Source organism: Acanthochromis polyacanthus, chromosome 2 (assembly GCF_021347895.1).
Source record: "Acanthochromis polyacanthus isolate Apoly-LR-REF ecotype Palm Island chromosome 2, KAUST_Apoly_ChrSc, whole genome shotgun sequence".
In the NCBI taxonomy this organism is placed as follows: domain Eukaryota; kingdom Metazoa; phylum Chordata; class Actinopteri; family Pomacentridae; genus Acanthochromis; species Acanthochromis polyacanthus.
This window is the reverse complement of record NC_067114.1, coordinates 12,772,999-12,787,717: the sequence shown is the minus strand read 5'-3', so window position 1 is coordinate 12,787,717 and position 14,719 is coordinate 12,772,999. Positions and strand designations below refer to the sequence as shown.

The 14,719-nt window shown below is 39.7% G+C and overlaps 1 protein-coding gene across 1 annotated transcript in view; it reads right to left on the bottom strand.

The window, feature by feature from the left end:
• adam10a (ADAM metallopeptidase domain 10a) overlaps nt 1-14,719 on the bottom strand; it is a 30,372-nt gene that overhangs the window by 4,094 nt on the left and 11,559 nt on the right. The window contains exons 3-15 of the mRNA XM_022200831.2: nt 13,433-13,551; nt 11,738-11,896; nt 8,470-8,570; nt 7,860-8,018; nt 6,689-6,781; nt 6,243-6,426; nt 2,855-3,018; nt 2,537-2,720; nt 2,290-2,440; nt 1,998-2,181; nt 1,784-1,895; nt 1,433-1,653; nt 250-376 (exon numbers count right to left, since the gene is read on the bottom strand). Of these exons, the coding sequence (XP_022056523.1) occupies nt 250-376; nt 1,433-1,653; nt 1,784-1,895; nt 1,998-2,181; nt 2,290-2,440; nt 2,537-2,720; nt 2,855-3,018; nt 6,243-6,426; nt 6,689-6,781; nt 7,860-8,018; nt 8,470-8,570; nt 11,738-11,896; nt 13,433-13,551 (1,958 nt within the window). The remainder of the gene's footprint in view (nt 1-249; nt 377-1,432; nt 1,654-1,783; nt 1,896-1,997; nt 2,182-2,289; nt 2,441-2,536; nt 2,721-2,854; nt 3,019-6,242; nt 6,427-6,688; nt 6,782-7,859; nt 8,019-8,469; nt 8,571-11,737; nt 11,897-13,432; nt 13,552-14,719) is intronic.

Below are 14,719 nucleotides of genomic sequence, written 5' to 3'. Positions count from 1 at the left end.
CTAAAACTGCACTCAAGCATAGGAACATACAATAAAAGCATATAGAGCATCCTTTAAAAGTATGTCAGTAATAAAGTGAAATGTCACTGTTCTGTACTGTTAGCCATGGTTGTGCAGTTTCCACCGAGGTGCAGGATTTTATATATTGCAGTAAGAAACAAGAGCAAACCGGAGCAAAAACATGATAAGAAACTACTTGTTATTTACAGGGTTAACAAACTTTTGGAGGCAATGTTTAATGTACTGTACCTGGCAGTGGCTTTGGTGGAGGAAGTTTGGGATTGCTGCTGGGGGTATGGACGCTGCAGATCTTGATGAAACCAGCCATTAGCATTATAAGAGCAATTCCCATCAACAGCACTGCCCACCAGTGAGCCTGAACAACAGAGAATTGTAGTAAAGGAGATTGAAATACAGGTAACAATTGTATTTGCTCTGATCATTCATGTTTTCATTAAAGGATGGTACATATTTTACAAATTCTTGCTAGGGTATGCAAACTTAGAAGAACTGTACTTGTGTGACTGTGTTAAAAGTAGTGGTGGGATGCGATTAAAAAAATTAATCTAATTAATTACAGGCTTTATCGCAATTCGCATTTTTGTCAAATGGCAATATTTGACACAATGAAGCTTTTCAGTTCAATGTTTATCATATTAAATTTTAACTATTCAAACTTATAAAATTTTAAACTGGGACATAGAATAAAGTGATATAGACTTTTTAAAGCCGGGATTTAGTAAATTTTTTTTCCCATTGTATGACTATAACAAAACCATAAGTAGTTCAAGGACCTTCAAAAAGTTGAAAATCCACACATTCATTCTGTTTTCATAGTTTCTGGGTCTGATACATGGTGTCATTTTCATGGTTCTGTTTTAAGGAATATAAATTTTTATTTAGGAACCAAAATATTTTTTTCAGAAACGAACAGCTTATAATTAAGTTACTAAAAGACACATTATTGTGGTTTAAGTTACCGTTTGCTTCATTTCTATTTATCTGTATTTTTCATCTGTCTGCTACATTCACAAATTACAGCAAACTCAAAGAGCAATGACAGCGATTATATTCAGCATTTTAAGTTTTTTGTAAACTTAAGCACTTTCAATTTCAATTTAATTGAATTTCCCTTCGGGGATAAATAAAGTTGTTATTGTATTGTATTTCATTGTCTTCTAAAGTGGTCTATTAAGGGATGGTTACATTGTTTGCAGGACTGTCGTAGCTAATGTTAGCTCATGTTTTACACTGATACCGTCGGAATGAAGTGCGGCAGCGAGAAGTAAACTCTTTGCTGCACAATTTGCACACAACCACGCTTTTATTCGAGCTGACATCGGGAGGATTTTTAAAAGAATACTTTCTGCCCAGCAAGTTTTATTGTTGGCCAAACCAGACAGTTTCTCCACATATCTATACTGAAACTCACCACTATCCACTCAGCAATATTCTCATAGAGTTCGGCATTGAAGATGGCTTTCTTCAGCCTTGCCAGAGGCCCGTCTGCGTCCACCAGACGACACCTCATGAACACATCACAGTATCCCTTAAAGTCATTACAGGGTGAGCCGGGCTGCAGCGTGGTGGTCTTCTTATTGAAGAATTTGTCCCATTTATCTGATCCTGTGCTGCTACAGGTGCTGGGGTTCACTGAGGAAAGAAGAAACCTCTGAAATACTGACAGCAACTTTCTGTTTTCAAGATATGCTCCCACGGACAGAAGAAGCAACAAAAAGTGAAACGAATCTGATATCTGTTAGTTTACAAGCCCGGTACTCACTCTTCTCCATGCAGCACACGTGGCAAAGCTCAGCTGCCTCATCTTTGCCATTTTGGCTGGCACAGGTGCATACCTCCAGACCATACTTCTCACAAATGGAACCAGAGCAGACCTAGCAGATAGCAGAAAAAATGTTTCCAAACAATATCTAAAATACAAACTGACAAACTGAGCATACCAGACATGAGAGAGAGGCCAGTGAATATTAACATACTCCATTGAGGCAAACTTGTGTTTCTGCATGGCAAGAGGTGAAGTTGGCCTTTGGCATTGAGGTAGGACACAAAGCAGTCGCTCCATTGCAGCGGCCCTCCTGGGCACACTCGGACTCCAGTCTGCACTTGTCATCAGGGCCCTTGAAAGTGCATTCCTTTGTGCAACAGGGTCCTTGGCTGGGACTGGATAAAAAGAATTACAAATACATCTTCAAAAGTTAAACAAATGCTCTCAAGAGCAATGTTTGTTGCTCAGTAACTCAAAATTTACAGTACTGTAGACAATCTGACCTGCAGATTTTGCCTGGTTGAAGTTTGCACTTCTTGCCCTCCGCTTCGTTGGCGCTATAGCAGCATGGATCCGTACACTGATCGCTGTAGCCGCAGTCACACTCCTCTCCAGCTTCCACCAGTCCATTACCACAGATAGGCTGACCAGACTCTGAACGCACAAACACAACCGAGTGAAAACATAATCTCTCTCTCTTTCATACAAATGGAAGCAGTTCATATCAGATATTCATAAGGGAGAATTTACCGACAAAGCAGTCATCTCTCTTCTTTGTCAGAACAGCACTTATATTGCGGATGCTGCAGATGGAAAACTTGTTATTGTTCTGTTTGTCCCCCGATGTGGCTCTGGCATACATAATGTAGTTTCCCTGCTCCTTTTTGTCCTGCAACTTAGACTCTCCAGGGGTGCATTCGAACCCAGAGTCATGCTGTAAAGTAGTAGTCGAATAAAGGAGAGAAGGCAGAGACGTTTGAGAGAAAGCTCCATGTAATGCACTGCACAGTTTGGCAAAAACAAAACAGATCACAGGAAAAGAGAAGTGTTTTAAATCATGGTACTTACAGGAGAGCCAAAGTTGTGCCCAACCTCATGAGCAAAAGTAATGTGTGACACTTTGGGAGGGACATGGGAGGCATAGTTCTGCACAGTGATGATTCCAGTGTTCAGAGACTTCCTCTTTCCATCCGAATACAGTTTGCTCTTCTCACAGATGCCCCCGGAACTTCCTGTGGAAGGGGTGTAAAAAATAAAAGGGGAATGAATTATCATATTATTTAAATACTGGACAAGTTCTCACAGAGAATGATATCTGTATTTTAACAAGAAGTAACTGTTAGCTGTTGCTAATAAACCAAATGTAAAATGAATTTGTTTCAACCAAAAGCATGATTATTTGCTCATGAGGAAAAAGTATGTTAAAAACTGAAATGATAAATTGAGCCCTGCAGGCATATTTCCATAACAGGTTCAACTCAAAAACTGCACACACGTAGAGGAAGAATGACCTGTAGTTTCAGTTTGGTCACATCAGGGATCACATAGAACACATAGACATAGAACAAAAACAATGGCCGTAAACATGACTCCTAGTCTGCAGAAGATTGGCAGAACAGGAATATTCTGGTATGACAGTGATCCACACTGCCAAAATCATGAAATTAAAGAGTTTGTAAAGAAGAAATAACGTGGAAACTATGACCTGCCTGGCCAAGTGTGTCAACTGACTTAAATCCAACAGGAAACCTTTGAGATATTTAAAAAAGAGCAGCTTAAAAAAAAGTAGTCCATGAAGAGTGGTAAAACATGCTTCTCGAGCTTCCATAATGAAGATAATTAAGCCTGTCATCTAAAACACAGTTGGACATACAAGTATGTTTGAAAGGTGACAGAACTTTAAATCATTTGATATTGCATAGGAATGTACTCACTTGTGATGTACATTTTGCACAAATGTGTACCATATACCATTTAAAAAACTAAATACATATTAGAATGGCCTCTGAAGCTATGCAATTAACGAAATAAAAGTCAATAAAATAAGGATTCATATTGGAAAAACAACTAAATTAATTTTAAAAGCCACAAAACCATGCAGTAAAATGCTATGAATCATCAGTATACCTTGGGGCATTCTGGTTGCTTTTGGGACTGAAGCATGTACACCCTGTAAAGGATATAGTCCTTGAATTTTGCTTTTCTGTACTTTAAATGATCAAAAAAAAAATCGTACATCTAAAGAAACAGAATCAATTTGAAATCGCACAACATAACACTGACAACCGCTTGCAATCACTCTCAGTAACAAGCATGTCTGCAGTGTTACTGCTTTCCCCACAATCCATAAATCCAGTCATTAGGAGGCAGCTTCAAGCCACACACAAACATGAGACCAAAGCACTTGAAGCAATAAACAAAGTGTCCAGTATGTGCAAGTATGAGTACGGCTACACATTTTATGACTCATTTTTCTTTGTTTGTATACTGTAACATAAACATTATGTGCGTCTATGCAGCCCCTCAACAACTGCTCACTATAATAACACATGTATCAAATGTGTAATGCAGTTTGCCTGAAAGCTGTTTGATCTAGGCTCCCTTTGTTCAAACACTGACCACACACCTCATCGCAACCCATCTTTTCTCCATCTCTTACACTCAATCGATTCTTTCAGCCTACAGCTTTGCTAATTTGCCTGTATTGACTGTCTGGGTTTGCTGTTGTATTCTTCATGGTGAGATGGAAATCTAAGCTTATTCAAAGGGCTAGGAAGAAGACAGAAATGTGCGGAAAAAGCCTCTTTATAGTAAATGTGTGTGTGAAGAACACAGCGTGACTCCGACTGACATAAGTAACTACATAAGACATTTCTTTTATATCGCATGCAGCAGCAATGGCTTGGTCACACACACAAATATTCAAAAAGACATTATTTATTTAACCCTTTACGCTTCAGTGCGTCGTAGGTGTACCGCCGGCGGTACACCTACTAATTTGCATAGGAATTTCAAGAATGTCCGACAGCTGCAAACCCGATTATACAAACACTATACGCCGATGGAAAGCTTAGATTCTCATGAATCCGCCGGTATAAACCACTTTCAGATGCGTTACTACAGCGGGTGAGAAAAACACATTTGTCCGACAAAAACAAATATCCATCCATCCGTTCTCTATACACGGCTTCAACGCACACAGCGCGACTCACATTTCCGGGTTTATTATTACACACAGAAAAAAAGATTCCACAAAAAACGGCCATAATCCAACCTTTTACATCCAGACGACACAAGCCAGTAAACTATTTTGTCCAAAACATGTCCTGAAGTCGGTATAAAATCCACGAATCGGTCGTTTTCAAGGAAATGCACCTCGCGATGTGCGTCCAATATTCCCTGTATTTTTCGTCATTTTTTTTATTTAAAAATAGAATATTAGCGATTTTTTGTACTGAAAACGGCTGGAATTGACTGAAGCTTAAAGGGTTAAGCAAATGCCTCTATGTGTAGACTGAAATGGTGTCATAACATTGTATATCATATAAAGTATCGCACTAACCAAATAACACATTGAAACCCTCAGAATACAGCGAATAACATTTCTGAATGCCACATATCTTCCTTATTTGACACACATTCTAGGATTGACTGACATGGCAACTGTATTTTGTTTAGAGGCGACTAAGACTCAGTTTCTATCATTTATTAATAAATAAGCAGGTTATTACTCTGATGAGTGATGAAGTTAAGTTGTTTCCTCTTGGATAGTCACATTGCTCAAGAAGCAAATTTATCTTGGATTTGCTTGAGATAACGCTGAAGATTAGTTCGTTGAATCCATGCTTTTGGTAAATACAAAAATTAATTAAACTAGTTGATGTTGGCAGTGTAATATATTGTGTAATTTTGACTAGAAAGTGCTAGACTCTGAGTTTAACCATTCCTAAGAAAGACAGTGCTTCAGTGTCTACAGACAAACCAAGTGATCCTGATGAACGCAGACAGACAGGAAATGAAGACACAACATGCTGACAAGACACAAGTCGACAGCTTCAAAATGCATTCAATTGCCCTTTGACTAACATAGTATTGTGCGCGTATGTGTGTGAGTATTGGGCCAGCAAAGTGCTAACGCAATAACCGAGATGGTGAGGCTTATCATTATCTACCAGGGTCAGTCCTATCTAAGATTTGTTCTTTATTTCAAGGAACAATAGTGCAATGATAGCAGGGACTCTGGGTTATCAAACCAACAATCCAGAATGTGCTCTTTCCGCTCATCACAGCAATTCTGCCACTGATGCTGGATATGGGACCCCAAACTACACTGATCTCAACTTTTAAAAAACTGAAGAAGTAACTGGATTAATCAAAAAATATGTAGTGTTCTGCAGAACTGTCAGCAGGTCACTGTGCTCAAAAAGTTTATTACCAGTATGTGTTTGGTACCAACCTGAAGGAGCCCCAACCCAAGCCAAGCCAAGAACACCATCATCAAAGTCCCTGTCAGTGAAGACGTAGGCCAGGCAGTAGTCATCATGGTTCTGTTCGGAGTTGAGCTCCAAAAACTTCTCCACTCCGATGTTGCCAAAGCGAAAAGGATTGGTCTTGTCCTGTTCATCTTCTGTGGTATTTATCTGAAAGAAAGGGAGATTGGCAATGACAGGGGACAATTGAGCAAGAAAAAACACTGCTGAAGGACACTCTGTTAACCCCTCAGTGTTCACTGCCAAGCAGACAGGTCAACAGACTTCTTTACTCAAAATATTAGCAGGATGATCTCTGTCAGGTCAGCTGTTATATAACCCGATTCTGCACCACAGCCCACATGTTGAGGCTTAAAATGGCAGCTGACATTCTCCTTAGGTTTAAGACACTCTTTTCTGAGATTCAACTCACCCTGATCCTTTTAACCATGAAGCTGATGTTTCGTATGCCCATGAAGTCTGTGGCCTGGTAAATGGAGTCGATAGCCTTCACGTGGCTGGAGATCTGTAAAAAAGGTGAGAGATTTAATTAGTAGCAAGTCAATAAAAACTAACATATTAGACATAGTTTCTGTTTTTTATATTGCCATGAAGACTATATGCTTTTTTCCACTTTCGACAAAACACATAACTGTCTTAGATTATAGACTAACTCCACTGATTTTCCACATCAAAGTTTGTTCATAGGTCTTAGAGAACAACATCGAGTATGTGATTTGTAGAAAGATTTCCTTCAGTGGTGAGTTCTCATGTTAAAGCCAAAGACTGCATGTTTGAAAAGGAAAAGAAAGCTTAATGGTGCAGCCAAGAGAACTTAATAAACCTCTGTAGCTCCTCTGCTCTGCAAGGCTACATTGGCTGCTGCTAGTAGAATATACCTGAATCTCCAACAAAGCTGTCAGAGGTCTGGTTGCACTGTGGGTAGTTTCACATAGCCAGACCATTCTGCAGCACAGAATGCACCTCATTGTCATTCTACTAAAGGGAAAGAAGCAAAAAAATAAAACAGCAGCATTCTGGCTTGATTGTATTTCTCTTAAGAAATCACAATCGATTTGGGCGGAGCTAAACCAACAATTCGGGTGTCTCCTCTAAAATAGTGATGAGGGATTTGTTTTGGTAGAACATTTGCACACACTGAGGTGAATCATCTAATTAAAATGGCTGATTCAGTGAAATATTCAGGCCTTCCTCACTGCATGATGGTGTGTGGCAGGTGGTGAACTCAAGATTGTAGCTGGTTCCCGTTTTTGTCAAAGAAGAGGAATGCATGCAATAATGACCTTGATATCTCTAGTTTTTCTGCATGAATTGACTGTTAATCTTAAGTTTAGAAGATCTTTTCTCTTCCCAGCAGTTTCACTTGGTGGTCACAGATCAAATAGGCCCATTTGAGCACAGCCAAAATGATAGTGAGGTGCATTGCAAGCCAGGCAGCAGCTAAAAAGAAGGACGGAAGTGAGCTACCTACTGGCATCGCAGACCAATGCTAATCAGCACACCAGCCAACCAGACTCTGCATCATTTTTTATAGGCTTACAGACTGTGGTGACATTTGCATACTGTATGTACATCTTTCATACCTGGGCAATAACAGCCTCTCTTGTGCCGTAGTGTTTGAAGAAGAGGTGGTCAGTCTGGATGAAGAGCTGGCAGGTGTTTTTCTCTTTCCCTGCTGCCCTCTTCTTCCTCAGAATGACAGGAACATGTGAGCTGTCCTCTTCCAACACACTGTTCTCCCCCTGTACAAAAAAAATGAATGGTTTACTCAAGCAAAAGGAAAATTATCAGTTCTTATTACAGTAAGTCCTTTTCTATTACGATAATTCCCTCTCATTCTGCATGTTCTGATAGCATGCTTCTGCGGTGTCTGCTGAAATAAGCCACTGTGTAAAAGAAGATTTTCTATTCTGAAGATATGCTATCACTTTCACCCAATAACTGCAAGAAAAGCAGCTTACACTGCTGTATTTTAATAGGGTTAACCAAGGCTGCTGCCCTGCTAATAATCAGGTATTAGATTGAAAGCTTGTACACCTATGCTAAAAGAACACACATGGTTTTACTGGCAGCGTAAGGTGGGTTGGAAACGAGATGGGATCTTTTAATCTCATGAGCCGCGTCCATCTGTGTGTTTAATTGCGTGTCTGAAGGAGGGGGAAGGGTTTTGTTGTGATGCTGGCTTGCACTTACTTTTCCATGCTCTTCTGCTCCTGACGTCTGGTACTTCCTCATCCTCTCAAACACAGAGTGGTCAGCACAGCCGCCCTCTGAGCCATACTTATGAGGATAATCTGGCAGATAGGGAGGAGATAAGGGGACGATTGTGAAGAGCTTATGCTGCATCGTGGATCTATTTACAATCGTGGGTGGAGGGCTGGAGGAGGTGAATCAGGGCGAGTCTGATGGAAGAGTAGCTGCATTAAATAAAAAGCTTGAGCACGAGCGTTACGACTTACCTCTCGTGACAAATCAGTGCCATTTTTCTCTCTCTTTCATATCTTTCTTTCAACTTTCAATATGAGCAGAGAAAAGCATTACCCATCATCTGAATCCAGTAAAAAAAAGCTTTTCTGTGCTGCCCGACATGTTCCAATTTATCAAGAAATTCAGGTCAACAAATATCAAACAAGGCTATTATGTTACAGCAACACGCTACTCACAGTACTTACAGTCTCCACTGTGTTCATATCTTGATTGTGCATTTGTTGAAAGCAATTGCAATTGTGTGTCATCAAGAAAACAATTCGCTTTTCATCAATAATATGTGCATCTATGGGCATTTGGCCACTGAAACTATTTTCACTGGATCACCAAAAACAAGATAAGATCATTCTGAGGACGTACAGCAACAGCACAGCTCACCATTTGCCACACCCACACGAAACTCTGTTTGATTTCAGAGTTCAGCAACATCACTGATAAGGCAGTTACAGATAATGGCAGTATAAGCAAAGAGACTGGTGATGACTAACCAGTGGAAAAACTACAAGTAAAAAGGGCATTACAGTCATACATTGTTTTAGCCAAGCAGCTGGGGCAGCCCACTGCTATACAATTAGGTTTTAACTGGAAGCTGTCACTCATAATGAAAGCAAATATTAAAATGTCAACTGGGATGCCGTACTATGTTTTTGTCAGCATAATTACGGACAGGGGCTGAAAAAATGCTCGAACAGTTATAAAGAAAAAAAATGCAGCCAGAGCGAGGGAGTTTTCTATTGTTTTAAAACAACTGATATGCAAAATGCATTTCTAAAAAAAATAAAATAAATCTGACAATAGGTTAGAACACATTGATCTGCTAAGCCTGCAAATCAATGTGTTCTGATTATGCTGGTTTAACCAATGCTGGGTCACTTCCTTCTGAGTTGTGTGCAACTGAAAAACCCACCTTTCTAGTGGTGTAGAAATTCAGCCTGTCTGTCTCACAACTATCTTTGGTGATTCAGTAAAGATATCAGTCCTGTGCTGGTAACTGAAGTGACTGAACACACACTGAAATGACACATTCAAACTCTGACAATGTGGTTTTGATTTTTTTCTGAGAAAACTGTCTTTGTACTCACAGTGAATGCTGTGTCATTCAACTGCTATTCAAAAGGCTTTTACATTTTGGGTAGAAGTTTAAAAAAAAAAAAAGTTGAGAAAAAAAAACGTTGAGAGTCAGAAGTGAGAACTCTCATGGTTATATCTTTTAAACATAATTCTTTTCACTGACAACAGCATCACAGACAACAACGAGACTTTTACAAAGCAAGATTTCACACTTTGTTCAAGACATAATGAGTGGCAGACAGATGTGTTGAATTTTAAAATGTAGTTTTGTTCTGAGGACTATGTGAGAACAGCTCATGCTGTCAATACATTCTGTAAAGATTTCCCGCTGTTATTTGACCTAAGCGATGTCTTAAGGTGCGTTTCAACCCCATCTGAAAAAAGTATCCAAAAGGCAAAAGTTTCAAGACTCTCAGCTACTGGTTTTAGTATTACATAACAGTGCACACACTGTATCTTGTATCTTTACAACTAAACACAGCATTATAATGAGGATCACTTGAAAATTCCTTTTTGTTTTTACACTGATGCGCACAAAGGATAACACTAAAGTTGTGTGAATTATAGCCTAAAATATTATAACACATTTTAGAAAACATTCCCACCACTTTCTAAGGCCCCCACCCACTTCATCTGTACCCAGCAGTTATTAGCAGGCAAGTTTTGCAGACATGAAAACCTTCCAAATCAGAACGGACTACAGTTGTAACAGGTAAGGATGAAGGCCAAATCTATAAAAATATGACACACGCTGGAAATGAAAATGTTAAGCTTATAGGGGTGATATAGAGTCCTGCAGTCTTCTGTGTGGGTTTCACATTTCCTGCCTTTCACCTGAAACCTTCTGTTCCAACCCTCCAACCAGCTGCTTCTCCCTCATTACTGACAGAATGGTGTGCTCCTGCTGTGCACACATGACTTCAACATTTCATGGTTCACTATAGCAGCATCTAAATAGGTGTTTTCATTCCAAGCTAATCTGCCAGTCAGTCCGCTAAATTTCTCTGTGTAGTTCAAAAGAATATAACTGTCTGTCTTAAGGTATGTGTGCTTGTGCATTCTAGAGACCCAACCAGCAGGAGGGAGGATAGCGAGTATCAGGCAGCCCAAAGGTAGGGCAGGGTTCATTTCAGACTCCCTGCCTCTCTGCTAAATGCACCGCTCTGGGCTAGAATCATGAGTCTCGAGTTACAGAGCAGTGTTTTGACTCATGCAGTGTGTGCTTCATTGTGTCTGCCCACAACCACAGCTCGCCTGAAATCTACAGATTACCTCCAAACATTTTCCTAGTCGGCTATTCTGGAGGAAAACACTGGGAAACTTGTCATCTCCTGATTCTGAATATCTGAATTCGTTGCAGCCTCATCATAGCAGTAGCTGCAGTTCATTTCTATGCAGTATCTGGCTCCAGCCCTTCTTGCAGTATTAATACTGACCACCCTGTCCATGCCCCAGGACCCTGAGCCAAATCCTGCTGCTGCCAGTCTGTCAACCACAACCTTTTCACAGATCATGTCAGGCCTATGAACTGCTTAGTCTTCAGCCTCATAATGCAATTGTATTCCTCACAACACTAAAGCAATGTTTTGCCCAAAATTCTGCTTTTTACAGTGTTAAATGTCTGCCTTTAAGCTTTAAATTTCATCTACTTTTTTTAATAACAGCATCCTTAAATGTCTTCATCTTTTGCCAGCATGGATCTATAAAGATGAATTTTAAAAGGAGTCTGTAAAAACTGCTTGCACTGCTACTATATGTCCAACAAGCTGCGTGGATGAGTCATTCCTGAAACCTGAGAATCAAAGCCTCTTCCTCTCCCTCCATATCACTTTCCGGTATGCAGTTTATATTGACTCAAATGTAGCTGCCTAACAGGACTTTCGACAAAAACAAGTATACTTACTGATGTCATCTTCATGATAGATGACAGAGTGGAAGGGAACATTCTTGGCTCGCAGGTACCTCTCTGAGGGTTCAACGTAGTACGTTCCCTGGTGGGTTTTAATGAAGCCCTCAAAGCGTCCATCCACCACAGAGCCATGGGTCAGCGTGCCTTTTTCTCCTGAAACACAGAAGAGGAGGAAGGTGAATAGAGGCAGACAAAAAACGGTACAGTCTGGCTCTGGAGAAAGATATTTTCAATGGAATTAATATGGTTCTACACTAAATAAGCAATGAAAAGCCTCTGGTCTGAGCAGTCGAGCAGATCAGCGCCTACAACCTCAGTTTGAGTTACAATATTATAACTCTAGTCTTATTTTCCACATCATGATCATCAGCTCACATAGAATGTCTCATATGAAGGCACAGTTTTTGATCAACAATTACATGTTGTGTATTTTAGCCTCAATCTGGTTTCATTTGCTTAAGGGTAAAAAAATTTGCTAAGATTTAAATTGCAATATTTTGCAATTCAAGATTAATATAAATTAGGGGTCGACCGATAATTGTCCGGGCCGCTTCCATATGTATTCTTTTATAGTTTTGATGTCTACAATGTATAAAATAATCTCAGAAAAACCATTGAATGAGGAGGTGTGTCCAAACTTTTGACTGGTAGAGTATATGTTTCGAAGGTAAGTTAAGGCAGCAGACTCTCTCTGAAGATTGTAATAAAAATCCCAGTCCTCTACAACTCAAAAGTAATGTTACTGTGAGCCCAATAACATTATATAAACATAAACTGCAACTCTGCTTGCTTACAGTCCCTCTGGACGGCTCTGTAAATCACTTAAAACAAGTTTGCTTGCAATATCTATGTATAATAGATAAAAATAATGATAAAACTTTCAGGAGCTATTAATTAGTTTAATTTTTAATTTAACTTTATAAGACATGCTGCTGAGCCTGGGAGCTCCCTGCACTTTTGTTGGAATTTAAAACAAAGATGTCTATTGTCTAAGATAAAATAACGTGGCAAATCTGAAAAGCTGTTGGGAAAAAACATATGCTTAAAGGCATTTAAACGAAGCTAAGAGTTGGAGTTTGTACTATTCAAAATTTTGATGCCAATATTTTCACTTTTACTGCAAAATGAATATCGGCTCCAAATATCAGTTATCGGCCTCTTTGACTACTAATTATCGGTACTGGCCCTGAAGAAACCATATCGGTCAATCTCTAATATACATACTTACATGTTTTTACAGTATGGAGAATTTCCGAGCAGATAATAAAAATACTAATTTACCGTTCTCATTGAGAAAAATAAAACACCATAAGTATCTGTTTTCCATTTCTTTCACACACATTGGTCACAGCAGAACAAACAGCCTTGTTTTTTCTCATGTTTGACTGAACTCTGCTGGAGACGGGCAGCAGGAAGCTGTCCAGGAAGGAAAGGGAATGTGAGTCAAAGGAAGGACTAGATGAAGGGTAAAAGCAAATCCTGCTTTTATGTGCAGTTGTGACATGTCGAAAAACAGCATTTAATTTCTTTCTAACACACAGACAAACAGAAATGTTTGAGAAATCACTCAAGAGAATGTGTAGGAGATGAAAAGGGAAGAGGTGATGCAGCAAATGGAATGGAGACATTTCCATTTCGCTTAAAGAAAGTGCATTTTGGGTATGGGTGAGTGGAAACAGCTATGCTTACCAAAAATTTCTCCACTGTAAATATGTGATGTATCGATGGGTATCTCCTCCCCTGATACCTCAATGACGAGATCTGGAGAAAACAGATTCGTATCCCTTTTCAGCCGCAAGTTAAAATACCTAAAAAGAAGAAGAGGAGACAATGTGCAGTTAGATGAGCAATAAACACCAAATACAAAGTTGTGCTCTGAGACATTTACACGTGGGCACTGCAAAACGCTGTTCTGCTGACAGTTTCACACTCAAATTCTCAAAGGTGCCACTGAAAATGTCACGCTCTCACCAGACTTAGAGCATAAAGCACCACACACAACGGAAAGCTGACACAGTAGACAGAATTTAAAGAGGAAGTAGCTTCATTTATTTGTTTCTACTGAGCTTCACCACTCTGCTGTGCTGGTTAGTGCTCAGTGCTGCTGTGCTCAGTGAGTTAGAAGAAATATGTCATGAGGAAAACCACATGAACATTTGTGCACAGCAACAGTGCAGCATGTCTGTATCCCTCTTGCTGGTTTGAAAGTGATGTAAAATACAAAAAGGCAAGCATCACATGAGGTTCACATGAGGCCACTGGCTTCTCAGGAACCTGAGGCGATGTAGTAAGAACATCAGAGGAATTCTTCTCCTTACAAAATCTCTTTAGTAGTCACATGGTTGGGTCTCAAGGTGTGAAGCTTCCTCCAGATGACTCAACTGTTTTACTCATTAGTACGTCATACTGAGCCTTTTCTGCATTGTACAATTTGGCTTTGTTATGTTGCACAATCTGCAACAAGGCAACAAAAAAAAGAACTTCTCCACAGTTGGACATTTTAGTTCAAACTGAGATTATTTTATACAGTTTGATTGCTTTGTAAGTAGTCTACAGTTGGCTCCTTTTGTAAAATAACTATTTTGTAAGCAGCTTCTATTATCGGATACTAGGCTTCGAAGAATACACATATTCTGTCAGGACCCCTCCTCCACCCCTGCCTCAGCCCCCACCTGACCCCCTCTTTCCTCTCTCTCTCTCTCTCTCTCTGTGTCCTCCCCTCACTCTCTCCTTCCCTCAGTCTCCAGTGGAGCTGTCCTCCACAGCTGCTGACCATTCCTAATCAGTCTCATCCACAGGACTCTGGGCAGCTGCAGTTAGGCACACCTGGTCATATTCTTCATTCTCCCAGTTTGTAACTGAGATTATAGCAAATAAACAAAGTTTTCAGATGCAAGTGTTTTTGGGATGACATTAAAAGATTAAAACAAGATTTTTACAGACAAGAAAGAGATGAATATAGTGAGAAGCATATTG